Genomic DNA, 21,553 nt, shown 5'->3' with positions numbered 1-21,553 from the left:
CGTTCGCCCGTCTTAATATATACTCTTGTAACCCGCTATAATCACCCCTCATGATTATAATTTTGACATACATCAATTATTTTAGATTGACACTACGACCAGACAAACTATACAACCTATCACAATCAATACCGCAGGTTATGAAGCAAATTCCTGTCATTCAATGATAAGCATTTTGACATATCATGTGTTGTGTAGGGATTGTGCAAGGAAATGTTACCATCACGCAAACGGTCCACACTTCATCCCCTCCTGAACCCAGCGAGAATGAAACAAGGAAAGGGACTTCTGTCATCACCATTGTCGGGTATTCGGCTTCGAGCTCAGTTGTCAGCATCATCGTCACAGCCATAATTTGTCTTGTGAGACGTAAACGACAGAAAGGTGAGGGACCGAACAATTATAATTGAACAGGATATCAATAAGCTTCACAATAAAACCTCTTGTGAGTCTTTCAATAGAAACGTACATCATTCTCTGTCACTTGCCCCAAAACATGTTGGGAGGGTTAGAACATAGCAGCCAATTGAGTGAGTGAGTTGGGTTTAACGCCAATTTTAACAGTATTCCAGTTATATCGCGGCGTGTCAGCTTAATGTGGGAGGAAAGCCCGAAGTGATGCAGGTAACAGACTTTTACCACTTTACCGCGGGTATGGTGCTGACAAACCAAGAAACATAATCGGGGCGAACCGGGATTCGAACCCACAATCATCGGCTTCTGGCGTACCCAAGGGACGCAACTCTGCACAGCGAATCGCGACGCCTTAGACGACATGGCCACCCGTGCCCCCCCATGTAGCAACCAATGCTTGTAAGAGGCTACTTAGTGGATTGTGTGGTCAGCTCGGTCATATGATTGATTGCTTGTCATCGTGACCCTTCTGATCGAAGTCCATGACGAAGTCTCTAAATTTTCTGCATACTCGATTATGTAGACCGTCGTCATATGGCTGAAATTATGCTGAGTAAGGCGTAAATCAACAAACAAACAACACCATAAAATCTGACTGTCCCAAAACCCTTAGCATGTACCGTGATGTACTGATTTCCATCTGCAGAACACACTCACAACTATATGCCTCAGGTGAGATCACAAGTCAAGCTGGAGAAGTTACTTTTGTGAGAAATGTAAAGGCTATGATTTAAAAAAAATCTTAATTTCATTCATTTATTTTTTTCTAAATCAAATGTTATTATTTTATTTTGTTCTTTCAAACTTAACTTAATTCTGATAATTCAGCATTTGTAATAAACGTTCCGCTAGAAGCTAGGCTGATCACTTATTGTTGGTCGAGTATTGTTTATCAAAACTAAAATCAGTGTTTCAATTTCAGGGATCGGGAACAGAAGGTAAGCATTACAAAGAAACTTAAACTGGCTATTTGATTCTTCATATCAATTGTAACTCAATGATGTATCAATAGAAATTATGTGCTAATACAAAAAGGATCTGTTCTTGTCCACAGGCTTCCAGTATTGTATATCACTCCGAAATACGACGAGAATGAAGGATACGCCACTATTGAAGATTGTTAAGAATCTGGACATGATTAAAGTGACAATGTCCGTTCGGACATAGTGTAACCGGGTCGTTATTTCGCTTGTGTAACAGTCTTGTGACCTCTCGGCTTCCTGGATTTATTTCCGACACCGCTCAGTTAAATCCGGCGGTCGTCAGTGTCCAGTGTCATTACATTCGGTGTTAGGGAATTAGTTGCCCGACTATTTCATTCTTTTGTGATCTAATGGCTCTCTCATACCATGTATTGAATCGATGTATGTTATCTCTTAATATGTTCGCTATCTTTTTCTTGTATTGAAAATGTCTTTGTAACTATGATTTTCAAACGTTAGGGGACTCTATATGTACCATCAGATATTTCTCATTTATTCTCATTACTTCAGTATAGATATAGTAGTTAGTTTGCTATTCGTGTTTTCCCTGTGTTTAAAAACACAGTTTGGCTAAGCGCCCTAGTCTGTTGTGTATTCCAGCTGTCCAGGAGAGATTGACCTTTGTGAGGTCCCGCGCGCAGCATATTTATACTTCTGTCGTATCGTGTCTCTTTACCCCCAAGGTTTTGTTAAATCGTTTACGATGTCTCACTACTGGGATGGTTACGTTCGATACTCATGTTTCATTAGTAAGTTGTTATGGGACACTGTTCGATCTAAGTTCTGACTTAGTCTGATTGTACTGCGCCAAAGTTAGTAGCTAGGGTTTGTAAAACTCAGTTTTTCTAGTAATCCATGGATAATCAACCCTCCCGTGATTGTCTAGCTATTTGGGAATTTTAGTATTTCCTTGTTCAGTCAGAGTGACTGAAACTTTACTCGATCAGACTAGTTTCATATTAAGACGTACTCGTCTATTTTGTGACTTAAGTGACTTACTTTGGGGATTGGCCCTCTGTGTTTATTTCCCGTTATTTAACCCAGCCGAGAATACTCACTCATTAGAGTGTCGAGTTAATTGACTCAGGTAATAATTGGTCGAAGCCAACTTAATTGGCTGTCTGCGCATCTGGTCGGTATCTTGTCAAAGTGTTGCTTTCGCTCCACTCATTTTATAACTGTAATACTTTTGCTTAGCTAAGCTGCTTGTGTATTTGCTCTATTATAAATAATCAGTGATCTTTGTCAGCGTAGATTGTTTTTTTCTGATCTTTTATTGTTATCTATTACTACAATTATCTCTTATTAATAAACCTGTGAACCTATTACCGCGTTTGCATTATTTCTTTATTCTTGTTTAATAACAGCCCTAATCAGCTCACAGAGGAACTGAAAACATCAGATCCGTTTAGATATATTTGGAACACATGCTCGCCATCATTGCTGACATTGCCTTTTATTAACATTCACTCTTTCATTGGACTGGTCGTAACTACATATCTTCATGCATATTGACGGTAGGTAAGACTTTATGAATGAGTAATACGATCAAAGACTACGCCCACCGGGAAAAAATAATGACTATATTTTATGCTGTTCAGTGATGATGTCGCTAAGGTGCACAAACCAGACAACCCAGCTAACACACGACGTTGTCACAACGTTGTGGAAAGGTTGTGGATTGGTAACGTCGTGAAATAACGTTGTCACAACGTTATTATAACGTCAACGTGCAACGTTATTTCACAACGTTATAACAACGTTGCACATTCACGTTGTGAAAACGGTGTGCATCGGACATCGCACAACGTTTTGTAACTACGTTTCTGAAACGTCGGTGAAACGTTATAAAGTTTGCTTCTTGATAGTCATAAATGAATAGAACTGCTTTATCAAAATCAACATGAATTTGTCAGAATACCAAGGCAGTAATGCATTACCTTTCTGTATATTCGGCATTTCAATTTTCATCTCTTAATACTAAAATTTCCAGAACGTAATTGCGTATCTCTATTACAACGTTAGTAATACGTTACATTGTAACGTTATTCCACAACGTAACAACAACGTTGCAAATTAACGTTGTTATAACGTTATGCTTTGGACATTACAACACTTTTGGTAAATGATGTTTAGGAAACCACTTGTAGATCTACCATCTCGTAGTTTTATTTTTTTTAACATATATATCTATGAACGAAGTTATCTGTCTACTAAATGTTGTCTAAAGCAAAATTACAGTTAAAAACACATTGGCGCGCATTTTTAGCGGCGTGAGAGCGACTGCTGAAAAGTTTGGCCTGTTGCCTCGTGAAGTGACGTCAAAATGACGTCACATTGTCGCGGAAGATTTGTTGTCAACAGCCATCTTAGTTCAAACTCACTCTGGATATATTACAACCAAGTGATTGTGCAGCAACGGGAACTGGACAGATGATCTGTGAATTCGGATAAGGTAAGTTATTTTTCAAAAGCAGTCTCCGCTCGTTGATATGTTTCTGTACATGCAGATAGTCAAATGATTTAAATGTATCGTATTATTCAGAAGTGGCGGGGTTTAGAATGCCGTTTGCCGGTCACTTTCACTGAGCTGAGCGTCAGTGTTGATAGTAATATTTGATACACAGAACGTGATGTATATAGAGGTGAAGGAAGCCCATGACTTTTTACCATATTATTATTTTATGGATACCAAGGGTAATTACCAAGGGCAAGCAGTAGGTATATGTTTGACCAGAATTCAGTCTGGCGGCGTTTTTTGGTCGTCATATTATGTTCGGGTTTCGATCGTAAGCGAATAAGGTCTGTAGGCCTAAATAGGCCTAACGTATGCATCGCCTACTGACCACTGACAGTTATCGCCATTTCTTCCGTGTTATTTCTGAAATCTGAAAGTTTACATGTACTAATATTCTGACTTTGATTTTTGTGAAACAATGTGGCTCATTCAGGCCATGGGAAAGGTTGAGTAGATTTCTCTTATACAGCGAAGGGAGGGAATCAAAACAATGGAAGTATAGATCGACTCTCTGTAGGCTGCTAGTTATAGCCCTAGTCTAAAGCACTCAATGATGTTATGAAAAATTGTATTTTCGGGAAGAGACAGAAACATACATGTTGTTCCCGAAAAGGCCCAATCAGCACTGACTGAAGTAGCCTAAATGTGGACCATCAGGTTGTTGGTGCTGTCTATAAAGTTTATTTGAGCAAGGCGCTTATCATGTGTATTTTTAATATTTCAAAAAAAAGAATCAATTCATTATTTTCCGATAACTAGATCTATGTCCGACTCCCTTCTAATGAAAACGAGCAAAAGTAAAACGAGTCTCGTCGCGCGCTATAACGGGGTGTTTGCGGTATTGTTCTCGCTGGTGATGATAAGCTAGTCGATAATCAAAAGTTAAATATCACCATGCATTGTCAGTGATTTGGTCATCGTTTGTTGATTATTAAGGTGAGATGGGTGTAGATCTAGTCAATGTGCATCAATGAAAAATACAATGGAATTGATAGCAGCCATATTCGTTCGGTTTTCGATCTCCGTATGTTGCCAGGTAGGCTACCATACTACAGAATTATATTTAACGATATTGAACTGTATTATGTTAATAAACGTAGTAAGTATATGATACTTGGTTCTCTGAAACGTTTTGTCAATGAGAGAGAATAAAATGGTGATCGAAAACTGAACGAGTAAGTTCCAGTGCTAGCTACGAAATCGTACTGTAGCTAGATCTATATAAACAGCGCTGCGATGAAGATGTGAGTCGTAATTAGCTACAGTGCCTGTCAAATATATCTGTTCCCGTTTGGATTCCGGTTTAAAAAAGGTCCCCAACAAACCATGTTTGTACTAACATGATTGTGTGTCATTGTACTCTGACAGAGGTTGTGAGACGTGGCTCACTATAACAATCACTGGTTTGTCAGACCGGTGTATATGTAAAACCAAATTACATTAGGTATTTTTTTTATGATGGTACTCATAATTTTGTTACTTATATCTGTAGCCTGAGTTTATTTCCGATCGGACCTTAAACATGAAGACTTTAGATTTACAGTTGTCCTAAATTTTAGGCAATTATACAATGTATGTTATCTTTTTGTTTAGACTACAGATGTAAATGTATGCTTATTGAATATAGTTTTAGTTTTGACTTTTTTAATATGTTTTCGTTGCAGCAAGGGGGAAAATGTTACACGACAATTCCAGGAGATAAAATCAAGAATGTTGAATCATTGAGGAACACACCAAATAAACCCTGGGCTGTGAATTATGTTAACGTAAGTACAATTGTTTACGGTTACATTCCATTGTCTTTATCCATGTTAATTGGTGGGTTTTTTTTTGCTTGAAATGAATGCTAAGAATGTAGATCTATTTATATAAATCTATGCTCGTACCACGTTTTGTATTCAACCTGATTCTTGATGTCTCTGAATGAATGTTAAAATTTGTTTCCATCAGTCACTTGAATTATACATTATAGTTTGAATATTGATAAAACCTTATCTCCAAATGAATGTTTCTCGTCATATGATCTCTATTATATACCTGCTCGAGATTTATTAAGCTGTTTGTATTTCAGGGAATTTGAAGTGAACACCAAAGAAAGACGATTCTGGCATTCAATAATTTCGAAAAGTGTTTACATTTTCTATAATCTAAAAATAATAAAATATCAACGCAAATGTGTCTTGGAGTTCTTTGTTGAATGGTGACTTCGCATGACTGAAAGTTGAAGTATACTATATGGACTTGATTAGAGACAGACCATTTAATATTCAAGGAGGTGGGGACCTGGAACTTTTCTATGGAGATTACATATGTTTTCGGTCATAGCTACCAAAGCAGATATATGATTTTCTTTAACTCTATGAGCCTGAAGATAAGCACCTTGCATCTAGATCTATGTCATTTTTTTGTGGCAGGCATTTTTTTCACCAGTCTGAACCGTAATTATTTTTGTCAAGAATTTTTCGATAATATTCCAGGACCCGACCCTCCCCAGAAAAAATATCACATGGTCAACCCCTTACAATGTCTGCCATTCTTTTCTTTTTTGTTTCTTTCAGTACAAGCCTAAAGGGTAATGGTGTCTGACTTTGTTATAGTCAAATCATGTATCTACATGTAGTTAACAGCTCAGTGGTGTTTTTACATTTTGAACATTGTTAGAAAAACACGATCTAACTCACTGTTAACCGGGCTATTCGACGCCCTGGTTTTAAAATATTGGTAAAAGGTATCTCGAATCATGCACATTCACGTGACTAAAGCATATTCTAAAACATTTCCGGATCAAGCTTTGGGTTGTTTTTACAACATTTTAGTGTGGAATGGTCACAACCGTATTTCATCCTTGTAACACAAAGTTATTTCACGTCGTTGTGACAACGTCCATGGTAGTACACAGAAAAAACGTTGTAGGGACGCATTATTATAACATTGCCACAACGTAAAATACAACATAACCACAACGTCAAATACAACGTTCCCTCAACGTCAAATACAACGTCAACACAACGTTGTGACGACGTGAATATGACGTAACACAACGTTAGGCCATGACGTTGTGACAACATAAATGGGAGTCCACAGAATAACGTTATATGGACGTAACATCCGCAACGTTACCGCAACGTAAACACGACGTTATCACAACGTTCCCACAACGTAAAATACAACGTCATCACAACGTTGTGACGACGTGAATATGACGTAACACAACGTTAGGCCATGACGTTGTGACAACATAAATGGGAGTCCACAAAATAACGTTATATGGACGTAACATCCGCAACGTTGCCACAACGTAAACACAACGTTGTCACGACGTTGTCACAACGTGAAATTGTTAGCTGGGAAGCAAACCGTGTATGTTATGTTACGAGACAAGTGATGAATACACAACCATAAGTTCTTGAAATGAACACAATGGTTCATAAAACAGACGGATGACCAGCATGTATGTGTAGAGACAGTGCTTCTGTTTAGTCGTAACAGCCTTATACCTGAGCCGGATATTAGCAATGACTCCAACGAAAGAAATATCCATGTTATACCGACTGAAGAAAGTCCATGTCATAAGGACTTGTTATGTAGGATGAACAATAGATATCCACAGAAATGTATGGCACAGGACATTACAGTTTCAACACAGTTGTAACTTCCTGCATGATGGTCTGGAGATAAAGTTCATGGCAAATACCACACAATACTTTTCCCATGCATTTGGATGGTCACTGACATACATACAGTTGTGAAAATACAATAACTCTCTGGCTTATTTCCTCCTTATCTCAAGAAAACAACATTTCAGTTTGTAATTTCTAAATTAAACTGAAGCATTGCACGTGTCGTTAGATCGCGACGAAAAACAAATATTTATGACGGTTTATTAATTTAATTGCATTGAAGCAAGCTATTGTATTCACAAATGTCTTTGTGTGTGGTGTTAGCTGTATTATGTGTTGGGCGATGTGTTGGATGGCTGCAAGCCTATACCATATGGAAACTACACACAAGGACATAAGCCACTCACCAGCCCTCATTATGTATACTCCTTGTGATCCGATATTTTCCTTGTATATGAGAAGGCTCGTTCACAAAGATTTTGTTTATACATGATTTATACGTGTTATGTAAACGACATTGAGCAATGTAACCACAAAGGATAGTAACACGGTTGCTACTTAGTTCGTCTACAGTTTCGAATACGCTGTTCAAGCATTCTGCATATTCGCTGATATTGTGATTTGTTGACGTGAATAAAGCACAAACTATAGAGAGGTCTACACATTGTTCTCTGTGTTATGGCACAGATGATTCCAGTTCATACTTCCTTCTGAGGTGCTGCATGAAGACCTATAAATGAAGTCCGTGATGTACACTAACGAGATGTGTTTTATGGTTATCAAGCTGTACTTTCTGAAAATGGACAGTGGGACATGAAACAGACAGATGCCTACTTTGTCCTGGCAGTAATGGCGCATTCCAGAACCGGATATATTGAAAGCCCCAAGTGAAAAGGATTTCAATGTTATAACGACTGGTTATGCATAATGAACAGTCGACGTCTACAGGAAGTTATGGTACAGATCATTCCAGTTAATACTTCCTCCTGACATCCTGCATGAAGACCTGGAAATGAAGCCCACGATGTACACCACACTACATGTACATTTTCCGAGCACTCGTTAAGCCATGGCCCTGCATTTAGATGGTTACATATATGCATACAGTTACTTTACCAATGTGTGACATGTCTCATTCTCATTCAAGTCTTATATTTGAAGTTTGTTTAGATATAACGTAAGTGACACATTTATCATTCCACTGGACGACTTGATTAGAGAAAGAAAAAGACAATCTGATATTACACCGGAAGCAGACAAATAAAACCAGGAACAACTTCACGTCGAACTGCCAAAAATCGAAACATAGTCATCGCCTGTGCTTCCTACAACTTCACTCATTCAAGTTCATAATGTGTGTAGGGTGACTTCAGATAGTGAAATTATGTTAGGCAGAATAGCATGACACCTGTAAAGGCCACCTTTTGTATAACCCCGGCAGCAATGGAGGATATGCATTGCATGACGTCATTAAAAGCAAGGTCACACTGCAATTTTGAAGATAGGTTATTTTATGTTTAAATACGGTCAATATCCTGCAATAGGAATAAACATTGTATTTAGCGAGTCTTGGCGAGCTAAATGCATACAGGGGTTTATTCCTAATACAGGATATTTACCATCCCCAAACGCACTAGCGTCATAACCTTTTATCATATAATGTCATTCTTTAATTCTGTGTTTGAAACTCGCTTTCCCTCTCTCACAAACATTACCTAAACATTGCGAGTTTTCCTGGAATGTGCGCATTGATATTTATTACGGCACAGGGTAAGTGATGAGTCAGTCCGACAACGACAGTAGCCATAATAGCTCCAACTGAAATCTTTTTCTTATACAGTGGCGAAGCAACATATACGCAAAAAAACAATTGTTTTTAATTGCATTTCGTGGCAATCCATCGGTCCGTCCGTTTGAGTAACTGCCCTTTGTCAAAGGGAAGCTACTCTAACCCTAGCCTATGAGACGTCACGACCACGTTCAGACGTTGTTGACAGTCGGCCTGTCCTGTCATAACGTTAAGACGTGCAATCAGATGTACACACAGCGACAAAAACGAAACAAGGTAACAATTCAAACATATTTCGGACAAATCCAACTGTTTTAATTTGTGGAAAAGGTTTCAAGCCGCAGAGGTCTACAAGCACAGATATGGCTACTGATCCCGCTTGGTTAGGCCTGGTGCACACGCAAAATTTTTCGAAATTCATATCTCCAAAGTTGCCAAAACTTATAAAATGCCTTAGCTACGTCACAGTTAGACACTTATTTTCAGTATATTAGACTGTCCTTTTGATAATGATAGCAATTATCCCTGTAGTTTATTCATGGTTAATTCTGACTCGATTGCCGAATGACAAGGGCGATGTCATGTTTGTTGATAAACACGGAAAGTAGTCCCTACTCAACCTATGATATTTGCATCTCTATCCGCATATGACCCCAACGGATATCGTTTTTTTCCGATGACTTTTTCCTTCCGCATCCAGCAATATTTCAGATAATATGACGGCTATCCCTCCACCATCATCTGAATCATGTGAAGTATATATTATTATACTTTGTTTCTTTGATGTTTAACGCCGAACTCATCAGAATTCTAGCTATATGACGGCGGTCTGTAAATAAGTCTGCACCAGGCAATCCAGTGAGTGACATCATCAGCATCGATCAACGCAATTGGGATTTGATGACATGCATCAACAAAGTCAGCGAACCTGACCATCCGATCCCGTTAGTCGCCTCTTTCGACAAGCATGGGTTGCTGTAAATGTCTAACTAGGATATTCACTGGTAAACTGCCATCTGAAATTTACTGCGAAAACAACATATGAAATGCTATACTTCCCCATAGATAACATCAATATGAAATTTGGGATATGACATGTTGGGAAGAAGTTCTGGTGGGTACTATTTGTTGCACCAACATTGCCTATCTCTTTCTTTGTGCAAATAAATCGGATTTACTTCTGTTACGTAATGGAAACAATACGTTAACTGAGATAGCTATGCAGAAGCGGCGAGAGTGTTCAAGCTTCCGAGATTGGCTAGGCAGGGAATCGGGGATGATGAGCGATCCTCACATGAATGTTTGTTCCAAAGCGATGAAATGCGTGAGAGATACGTATACACGCTATTGTCCCGTTATATACGACCTAACAATATACTGTAAAGTTCACATGTTTTGAAAACATACTACCACCGTCCCCGGTAAACCGGACCGGAAGTTTAAACACCACTCTGGTCCACCATAATATAGTAATATTACTTCCTGACGCATGATCACTGCCCAAACACACTACAAAGAACGTCTGTCGAATCACAACAGAAACATTGCAACACAGTTACAATCATTGCTTAACAATAAAATACACTGCATATAATTCTACCCGGATTTACAAAATCAGAACAAGAGAATTTGACCAAAGATAAAAGATACATCAGTGATATCGTTAAATAATTGTCAAATAGCCAATAACCTTTCCCGGATATCCCCACCTGGACCATAACTCAAAAAAGACAAAACGAACTCATATGTAAATATCCCAAAATGAAACGACCACATATCGATTCTCCCATAGTGAATGCTCAAAAGATGCACCTTTAAACAAATAATAATAAATACAGGGTAATGAAACTTGAACCATCAACATATCTGGTTTATAGAGATAGTGTGAAAAAAAAGCTACCACAGAGAAGCGTTTAGTGCTGGTAGCTACTGTTGTCAAGGTAGTCGCCATTTTTAAAACATTTCACTCCTCAGCAACAGCCATCTGCGCATGCGCGAAGTGCTGAGTCAGTTTATCAGCTATTTTATCCATACCAGGCGAGCACTGTAGTTAAATTGCACAGAAGTAAGCAGGGTTGAACAGCCGTGTTATACAACATAACCTTCAAACATGAAACGAATCGATTATAGAAAATCTGTTTCCTGTTGAGCTACGTTGCATAGTGAGCTATCTTCAGGTTTTAATTAGTTTTCTGTCTGACATGAATACCTTTCTGAAGAAAAAACGATGATTTATTTGAGACTTAAAGGGACTTGGCTTTAGTAAATTGAAAGGCCAAGGAAAATTTGACTCATATCATTCAGATGTTACTTTGGTTTTCATTTAAGTAAAATTGATCCATCTGAAAGTTCACACGCCAAAGTCTCAATTTCCCGCAGGACATCTATTACCGTGTCCACGTTTATTACATAGTCGTTGGAAGCAGTCCCATATTGAGTTTTGACAGTGAGTGAGTGAGTCAAAATTTAACGTCACATCGGCAATATTGCAACCATATTGTGACGAGAATTTTCGCAGAGTGTGATCACACTGTACAATTTCTAAGAATAAATGCATCACCAGGAAGGTGTGTACAAGCTTGACGGAAGAAATGTACATGACCATCTGTATAAAACGTAGCACTCTATAAATATACCGAACAGGAAAGTGACTTGTTCCTGGTATAAGTTGATGGGACGAAATGAAATACGTGGATAATTAGAGTATTAAAAACGATAACATTGCTATTATTTATTGCCAGGTCTCAAAGTGTATGATATGGCGGACTTGTTTTGATTATTCGACCACGGGCTGTGTTATGCCTGAAGGGTAGAGAACAGAGGAAGTATTTGTAGCGAGCGTGGTACGCTGACGAGTTAGTTACTGATATAATCAGTCACGAACCACTGCGGGATGATGTGTAGTTGGAGCTGTACTACTGTCATTTGTGTTTTGTGGTTTTCCCATTGTTGTATAGGAGGGGCGCCGACAGGTAAGACTGATACAATAAAAACATACATAACTCAAGGGATGAGGTGACGTGAAATGTAGTTTTACGTCATGCTCAAGATTATTGAATGAACGCACGTCTGTGTTTGTATTAGTACTAGAGGCTGTCAACTAAGCAATTTACACAAAAATCCATTTTAAATTGATAATTTGGCATGATGTTTATAGAATGTATATATATCCAGATATGTTAACCACTTGTGACTGAGTTGAATGTTGATAGCTGTAACAGTTGGTAGGCAGTTCCAAGTTGAGTGAGTGAGTGAGTAGGTTTGGTTTAACGCCGCTTTTAACAGTATTCCAGTTATATCATGGCGTGTCAGCTTAATGTGGGAGGAAAGCCCGAAGTGACGTTTACCACTTCGGTGAAACCCACGAGCACGGGAATGGTGTTGACAAACCTAGAAACATAATTAGGGGATTCGAAACCAAAATCATTGGCAAACCAGAACCCTAGAATTGTGGGTTCGAATGACAGATCGCCTCGATTATGTTTCTAGGTTTGTCAGCACCATACCTGTATGGTGGTAAACGCATGAGACCCGCATCACTTCGGGCTTTTCTCCAACATTAAGCTGACACGCCATAATATAAATGGAATAATGTTAAAAGCGGCATTAAACCCAACTCACTCACGAAGAAAATGGAAAATTTAATCTTAGAATTATATGTAGACGGGGGTCCAACATAAAGACTCAACAGATAAACGTTCATACAAAAACTGTGACAAGTGTGTTAATATGTGACAAAGTTATAACATCAAGAAATAATACCCGTTGACATGACATTGATCATTCATGGAATTGAATATGTCGTGGATATGCTAGTTGGAAAGGATCTGCAGGAACGTACACGTGTGATTGTATCTTTACACTTCCATTTACAATAGCATTCTATAGCTAAAAATATTCTTGTTGCCTTTCAGGAAACGTTACCGTTGAAGGAAATGTTACACTGTCATGGTATCTACCCAGACCTAGAAACAGCGAGTTTACCGTTTGGAACACACGCGCAGGGAAAGCCATATTCCATATAACCAACTACAATAATGCCACTGACGTGAACTCAGAATCTAGGATCACATTTACAGGGAACATATCATCTTCTGGAACAGGATTGTTCAGATTTATCATCAGAGATGTCAAGTTTCATGACGAAGGCCGGTATGAGTGTTATTCGCGGTCGCCGGATAACAGAGGATTCACAATTGCTAATTGTGGACAGACACTTATCGTGATGGGTATGTATTAGACAAATAGTATGGATACTCCCTCAGTACATGTAACTTTGCTACTACATGCGATGTAAATGCATAAATATACTACGCAAAATAGGTTTAAGAACATCCGTATTTTCATATGCCTATAGTTAATTTATCTTGGCTGGTAGGTATTACAACTGTAATCTTCCAATTGCGCGTGTTCTGTAACTATTTTACAAGTAAATAATTTGGTGTTTCAGTAAATGTGTAGTCGTTTGGAAAAGCAATTGAAATATAAATGTTATATTTGATGCATTTATCTTTCAGCTGCATCAAATGTTTATATTCGTTTTGGAGAAACAGCTACTCTGACTTGGAATTTGCATGGATCTGGCAACAAAGACTTTTTTATCAGAAACGATTTTATGGGAGAAAATGTGATTCACATTACGAACTACAACAAAGTCAATATTACTTGTAAGAATTCAAGAGTAGACTTCACTGGAAACATAACATCCTCAGGAACTGGTCTCTTCAGCTTCGTGATCAGTAGCGCTGACGACCATGACTTTGGTCAGTACAGCTGCTACCTTGGTTCACCACAACGTCCAGGAACAAAGATTCCCAACTGTGGGCAACAGCTAGTTGTGATACGTAAGTAGTTCATTTACAGAAACACTATCCGGTATTTGAGCATGGTAACTAAGTCTACACAATATATCAACATGTCACAGACCAGGGCAGCTGTAACATGGTATTTTGGAGAGGGATAATCATGTTTCCAGAAAAAATGTATGTCCATTCATATAAATTTCACAGATATTTCGCCAAATGTTTCCGCGGATAATCTAGACTGGTGTCTTTTGCATTGACAATGTATATTTACGTTGGTGATATCATCATACCGATATCGGTATTGAACCCTATTACGACAGCATTTACAACACACTTACAAATATATAAGCCACTCCATTTGCATATATAGTTATTTTTTCAACAGGAGTTCAAGAACCTTATATCGAGGGCCCGGAAAAGGCATCCTTTGGCGGTTCTGTTAATCTGACATGCCACACCTTTCTGAAAAGTTACCCCAGTTTGAACCTGCCCATGTCCTTTGTCTGGAGGAGGAGCGGAGTAAGAGTGGAGAATGGAGGCAGGCATCAGTTGGTGTCTGGTAGCATGAGATGTAGAGGCGGGCGATGCATGAACAGCACCCTGACTATCGGTGGCGTGACAAGGAAGGACAGAGCAGACATATACTCTTGTCAGACAGTGGTCGGGGACAATCTACTCACAGACCAGAGTGTGGACTATGTCCTTAGCATAGAATGTATGTATTCATTACAAGTGTCACGTGTAACCTCCCATTTGTTAGACAGCCAGTTGTTGTTACACAGCTTAAAAAAATAAATTTCAAACACAACTAAGAAGCCAACTGTTACCTCTGATAAGTAATGGAACATCCCAGTTTGAGAATAACATAGCTCCATACAAGTATGTTCCTCTCTGAGACGTAGTATATTCTACTTTGCATAAGCAAGCCATGCCGATAACATCGATATTGTTGTTGCTTTAGGTGTTTAAGACGTCGCCTTCTGTTGTAGCAATTTCGGGTGACCCGTCCCTCTTTGGGACTCATGTGTGTGAGAGTAGCTACACACTCTTTTTTACTGATAAAAGTTCTGTTTTCGTTTTGATTAGATTTTGCTATTTACCCATTGATTTTGTGAAAGTGATAGAAAAAGTTCTTTGGCTGTTCAGTGTTTATACGTTCGAGTAAGATGAACTTTAGTTGTAGTTAGATACCTAGACCCGCATCAATTTCTGGCAAGCTCTCCTCTCACCCTCAAATTAAGACAGACCCACAATAACTGTGGCTGTGTAGAAATACAGTATTACAAATATACGATGTAAAACACACCTCACCTACTCATGTCATTGCAACTGTCGATATTGTTATAAGTAGAAAACTGACTGTGTTGTAGATGTGCCTAAGTCTCCTCAGAACCTGGAAGTGCACGAGGGAGACACTGTGTTGCTTTCCATGAGGACACCCCGACATCAGTCAAGAATATACCTGAAAGACCCTAATGATAGAAACGTGTTTGAAATGGACTCTGCTGAAGTCTACATATGGGAAACCTACTGGACCAGGATCAAGATCCTGAAAGTCATCACATCATCGGATGAAGTCGCTGTACAGTTCCAACTCTCTGACGTCACATCAGCTGATGCTGGGAGGTACCACTGTAGCCTGGAGAAGGGCGGACATGCAGGCTGTGACTGGGAACACGTGGTGGTCGTTTTCAGTAGGTCAACTTGCCTTGTTACATGTATGTATGTATGTATGTATGTATGTATGTGCGTTTGTGCGTGCGTACGTGCGTGCGTGCGTGCTTGCGTGTGTGCGTGCTTGCGTGTGTGCGTGTATGTATGTATGTATGTGCCAGGTAAATCTAATGACACAGGTTCCAAAATGTATGTATGTATGTGTGTTTGTGTGTTGTGTATGTGTGTGTGTGTGCATGTATGTACGCAATAGAACAAATACATATAGATGCTGGAATGAAACGATGTAAAACTATACTCACACTCCTTTTGCACATGGATATTGAATTAAAATAAATATCTCTTATTTTAGATAACTCTGTGACTGGGTCGGCTTCACCATCTGTCGCAACATCTACTACAGGTAAAGTAAATGCATATGATTCGTAATACTGAATCTCTCCTATGTATGTATGTATGTATGTATGTATGTATGTATGTATGTATGTATGTATGTATGTATGTATGTATGTATGTATGCATGCATGTATGTATGTATGTATGTATGTATGTATGTATGTATGTATGTATGTATGTATGTGTGTATGTATGTATGTGCGTTCGTGCGTGCGTGCGTTTGTTCGTGCGTACGTGCGTGTGTGCGTGTATGTATGTATGTGCAAGGTAAGACTAATTACACAAGTTCCAAAATGTATGTATGTGTAGGTGTGTTGTGTGTGTTTTGTGTGTGTGTGTGTATGTAATAGAACAAATAGAAAATACATGCTGGAATGAAACGAGAAGTAAAACTATACTCACACTCCTATGTATGTATGTATGTATGTACGTACGTATGTATGTATGTATGTATGTATGTATGTATGTATGTATGTATGTATGTATGTATGTATGTATGTATGTATGTATGTATGTATGTATGTATGTATGTATGTATGTATGCATGCATGCATGCATGTATGTATGTATGTGTGTTTGTGTGTTGTGTGTGTGTGTGTGTGTGTGCATGTATGTACGTAATAGAACAAATACATATAGATGCTGGAATGAAACGAAGTAAAACTATACTCACACTGCTTTTGCACATGGATATTGAATTAAAATAAATATCTCTTATTTTAGATAACTCTGTGACTGGGTCGGCTTCACCGTCTGTCGCAACATCTACTACAGGTAAAGTAAATGCATATCATTCATACTGCTGAATCTCTCAAACTGTCCCTGCCACGCTTGTACCAAATAACTTATCAAAGCATTTGTGAATAATTCGTTGACATTCGTCTCTTAGTAACAAGTAAATGAATGATCCTATAAAGACATCGGAATGCGTAAGCACGTTAAGTCAACAGTATGCAAATATTGTTTGGTGAAAGGTGGAGGAAACAGGAAAATATTCAGAATTGTTGTCATTATTATTTTAATAAACATCACATATATTTTAGATGACACTGTGACTGTACCAGTTTCAGAAGTTGACGCGACCTCAACTGTAGGTAAGTATATGATTTATATAATTGAATCGTTTAGATTTAATTCCATATACTGGTATCAAACTGTGAAGTTCATATCATACCCAATTTCCGCCCAACTGTGTTGTTTTCAAGTGAAGGACGGAAAGTGTATTCGGGACATTAATCGGAATATGTTCACATGTTCCTGTAACAGTATGTAAATATTATTTCATTTTGTGCAAGAGGAAACAGCATAAACTAAAACAGAGACGATAACCCGAGACAAGTCGCCTGACTATTCCCTCACGATGTACATTTCCTAAACGCAGTTGACCCATGAAGAGTCCGGGGTAGAATAGGTCTTCAGCAACCCATACTTGTCGTAAAAGGCGACTATGCTTGTCGTAAAAGGCGACTAGCGGGATCGGGTGGTCAGGCTCGCTGACTTGGTTGATACATGTCATCGATCCCAATTGCGTGGATCGATGCTCATGATGTCTATCACTGGATTGTCTGGTCCAGACTCGATTATTTTACAGACCGCCGTCAAATAGCTGGAATATTGCTGAGTGCGGCGTTAAACAACAAACCAACCAACCAACTAAACGCAGTCATTCAGCAAAACAACAAAAGTAAAATTTTGACACAATTGTCTTTATGCATGTTCCGTAGTGTAATTGTATACAAATATTTAGTTATTATAAATTAATACACCACCTATATTTTGATTCAACGTATATGAATATCATTAACAAAGTTCACACGACGTACGTTTCGACTGAGAGAGAGGATCAGACCACAGTTGTGCCAGTCACATTCAGAAACTCAACCGGTGATCATGATGATACAACGCCTGGTATGTTTATATTTTCATGTGTTGACATGTGTCAAGTATGATATTTCCTCGATTAAATTACAAATCGTCCCTGTCTTCAAACATATATATGCTAACAAACTTGTCAGTGGTGATCGTTAAACACAAATTAAAGATGCATTCCTATTAATCCTTAAGTAACGAGAACATATTCTTTTGTGAAGGTTTGCTGTAAATGTTGTCAGGCTTGGGTACGGGTACTGTTGACAATTCGATATTCTCCTTATCATAATTGCTTAACTATGATATCTGCGTTACTTTTTGTAACTGATATCGTTACTCTCACGTGGCCTATTTCAGCAAGTGAGGACAGCATGTCTTCTGGAATGTCCACCTCACCTAATGGATCGGCACACTCGAGCAAAAAGCTGACCATAACGACTGATGCATCTGTGAAAGGTGTGTAAATAGATGGATAGATAGATAGATAGATAGATAGATAAATAGATAGATAGATAGATAGATAGATAGATAGATAGATAGATGATATCGTATCTCGCAAAACAAGTGTTTTATTATACAAAAACCGCGTTAAAACAGTGTTAAATGTTTCAATTATTTCAGTTAAAGTCCATTTTTTCCAGGAGGGCTGGAGACCCTTGTTGTAGTCAGTATTGGATTCTCGGTTGCAACGACGGTGATCATCTCCGTCATCGCTTTCTTGCTTTGTCGCAGAACATTCAAACGACGAAAAGGTGGGATTTGTTCTGTGTTTAAATACGTCATGATATGCATTTGTTGAATTGTAATTGAGGAATGAATCGAGAGTCAAAATATAAATAGCTCCAGTGTAATGTCAGGGCAGTTAAACTAATACAGTTACTTGTCGTAATGCTACTCCAAAGAATATTGTGTGATTACCCAAATGGGTCCAACAGAAGCCCATTCACTAAATCGTTTGTGTCTAGGCTAGGATCGGAACAAGCGTTTGTTGTAGTATTCGATATTGCTGTGATTATCAATACCTCAGGATGCGTGATGTTCTGCAACATTGAATATACATTCTACTTATTAATGTGTGTGTGAAGCACAACACATAACGTAAATATAACGACATCATTAGGATTAGAATCATGTTCAGACTTATATCAGTTAAATTTAACAGGCAATGGATTGTGATGAATTGCTGCTCTGAGTGAATGTCAACTTTTCTTTCTTTTTCACAGAAACCTCTGACGGAAGGTAGGTTTTCATGTGTTAATCACTATGATATTAGTGTTTTTTTAAAGGCAACAGACCCAAATCCCAGAGTACCTGTCTTGACTGAAGGTATCCGTATCATGTAGTTTCACATTCTATGTTGTACCCCTGTTTTTCGATTATGTCATTTACGTGTTTTTTTAATATATCATGGCAAAATAACTCGGAATGTGTCAGGATTTCACGAATACTCAAGCAACAGAACAAACATGAAATGTTCTTGAACGCTCGGGTGCTGGTGTAGACAATTTACCTTTAGTATGTCAGGTACATAGGCGTTCAGAGCAATCTAAGGTTGATCAGACAACTAGACCAATTTGTGTTTGTAATGGATACGAACAAACACAGTATATAATTAGATGGTATGCCATCACATAGGTTGCCAGATTGACACTTGGGGGTCAGTTGGGATAACTGACAGAACATGCAGGTGTTGGTTTACAAAGGTGTCCATGACTAGGATTGCCAAAATACTGAGACCACTATGCTTGTCGTAAAAGGCGACTAACGGGATCGGGTGGTCAGGCTCGCTGACTTAATTGATGCATGTCATCGTATCCCAATTGCGTGGATTGATGCTCATGATGTCAACCACTGGACTGTCTAGTCCAGTCCGCCGTCAAATAGCTAGAATAGTGCTGAATGCGGTGTTAAACATAAACAAACAAACAAAAAAACAAACAAGATGTCGGCTGAAACATTTAACTGTCAGATTTCTTTATAGACAAGCTCTGAAATACTCACATGTATTTTAGAGAATCTGCTTTGACTGGGCTTAATAGAATATGGGGGCGGTCGGGTAGCCTAGTGGTTAAAGCGTTCGCTCGTCACGCCGAAGATCCGGGTTCGATTCCCGACATGGGTACAATGTGTGAAGCCCATTTCTGGTGTCCCCCGTCGTGATATTGCTGGAATATTGTTAAAAGCGGCGTAAAACCAAACTCACTCACTCACTCACTAATAGAATAGGTTACCCAGAGACTTAAATGATGTTACCATAACACTTGTATATTGTTTTAGCGAGCTTTTATATATATGTATTTCGATGCTAAGAATGTAGATGTACTTCCTATGAATGTCAGCTTAATGATGTACATCCACATTTACCCCATTGTCACAGGCCCCCTGCTCTCGCTCAGGCCGACAACCGCATCTACTTCGAAATTGATGATATCCGGCCGCCGCAGCAAGACTCCAGTCAGAGAAGAGAGGAAGGAGTCAATCTCAGACGCGAATACGTGAATAGTTGCGGTTACCACGAGCTGCGACACTTACGACTTAAGAAAGACAGCGTGATGCGCATGACCGGAACTAACATGGACGACTGCTGTAGTTTACGGTCAGTGTCCACCGTGAATCAATATGATGAACCATGGATCTAAATAGTCGGCTAGCTGTAGTGCTGTGAAACGTGTCTTCTGGTGGGGCAGGACTTGCTAACTCTTTCCAAGGACACCTGGTGTCATCAGTCATTTTCAGTGATCCTTTCAATTAATTTTCACTGCCATTTTGCCTTCTACGCTCAAAGAAATCGGTTCCTGCAGATAATCGAAGCTTTTTATTCTATGATGTTTGCGTTAAATGATTCATCGTTTAACATGCTACAGTTGTATCAGTTGTGATCGTGCTGAAGTGGCCTCGAAGTCTAGATGCATCATCGTTATGATGTTGGATTTGTGAGGAACTCGACAGTATACTTGCATAAAAAGGGATTCATTCGAGATCCAGTTTATTCAACGAAACTCATTCATATACGCTTTGAGACGTACACAGTCCAGGCGCAAAATCCTGTATAAATTTGCTATTATTGTTTTAACCATTATTATGTCGAGCTTGAGGTTTGTCATTTTTGTGGATACTGTGCATTCTTCATTGTCTATAAACAGATAAATGTTTGCCAGTATTATTAGATTCGTTTCCTCTGAGCAGGATTCGTGTAATAAATATTGATTCATCAGTCCTTAAGTGATCTGTATTATTATTATTATTATTATTATTATTATTGTTGTTGTTGTTGTTGTTGTTGTTGTTGTTATTATTATTATTATTTGTAAAAAAAATATCTGAATGGTATAGTGGTGATTCGGTGATCACGGAAACAGAAAGTACTTGACATATCAAGATAACATCTTGTCAGAATAAAGAAGGTGGTCTTTACATATACAGTAAACTACGGTTATAACGAACACGCTCATAACGAACTGACGGACATAACGAACTTATTTTTT

The 21,553-nt window shown here is 38.6% G+C and overlaps 1 protein-coding gene and 2 long non-coding RNA genes across 3 annotated transcripts in view; all 3 read left to right on the top strand.

Annotated features, from left to right (window-relative positions):
- LOC124120367 overlaps positions 1–16,232 on the top strand; it is a 23,682-nt gene extending 7,450 nt beyond the window's left edge. Inside the window, exons 5-6 of the mRNA XM_048397982.1 lie at positions 15,500–15,823; positions 16,156–16,232. Of these exons, the coding sequence (XP_048253939.1) occupies positions 15,500–15,823; positions 16,156–16,232 (401 nt within the window). The remainder of the gene's footprint in view (positions 1–15,499; positions 15,824–16,155) is intronic.
- On the top strand, positions 3,765–6,013 carry LOC125381551. Its single transcript, XR_007221893.1, has 3 exons — positions 3,765–3,852; positions 5,580–5,681; positions 5,987–6,013. It is a non-coding gene; the product is annotated as an uncharacterized LOC125381551 (long non-coding RNA).
- Positions 16,233–18,042: 1,810 nt separating the features above from the next.
- LOC125381550 lies at positions 18,043–18,866 on the top strand. Its single transcript, XR_007221892.1, has 3 exons — positions 18,043–18,107; positions 18,426–18,524; positions 18,710–18,866. It is a non-coding gene; the product is annotated as an uncharacterized LOC125381550 (long non-coding RNA).
- Positions 18,867–21,553: the final 2,687 nt, after the last annotated feature.

Source organism: Haliotis rufescens, unplaced genomic scaffold (assembly GCF_023055435.1).
Source record: "Haliotis rufescens isolate VD_foot unplaced genomic scaffold, xgHalRufe1.0.p SCAF_18, whole genome shotgun sequence".
NCBI classification, from domain to species: Eukaryota; Metazoa; Mollusca; class Gastropoda; order Lepetellida; family Haliotidae; genus Haliotis; species Haliotis rufescens.
This window is presented reverse-complemented; position numbering and strand designations above follow the sequence as displayed.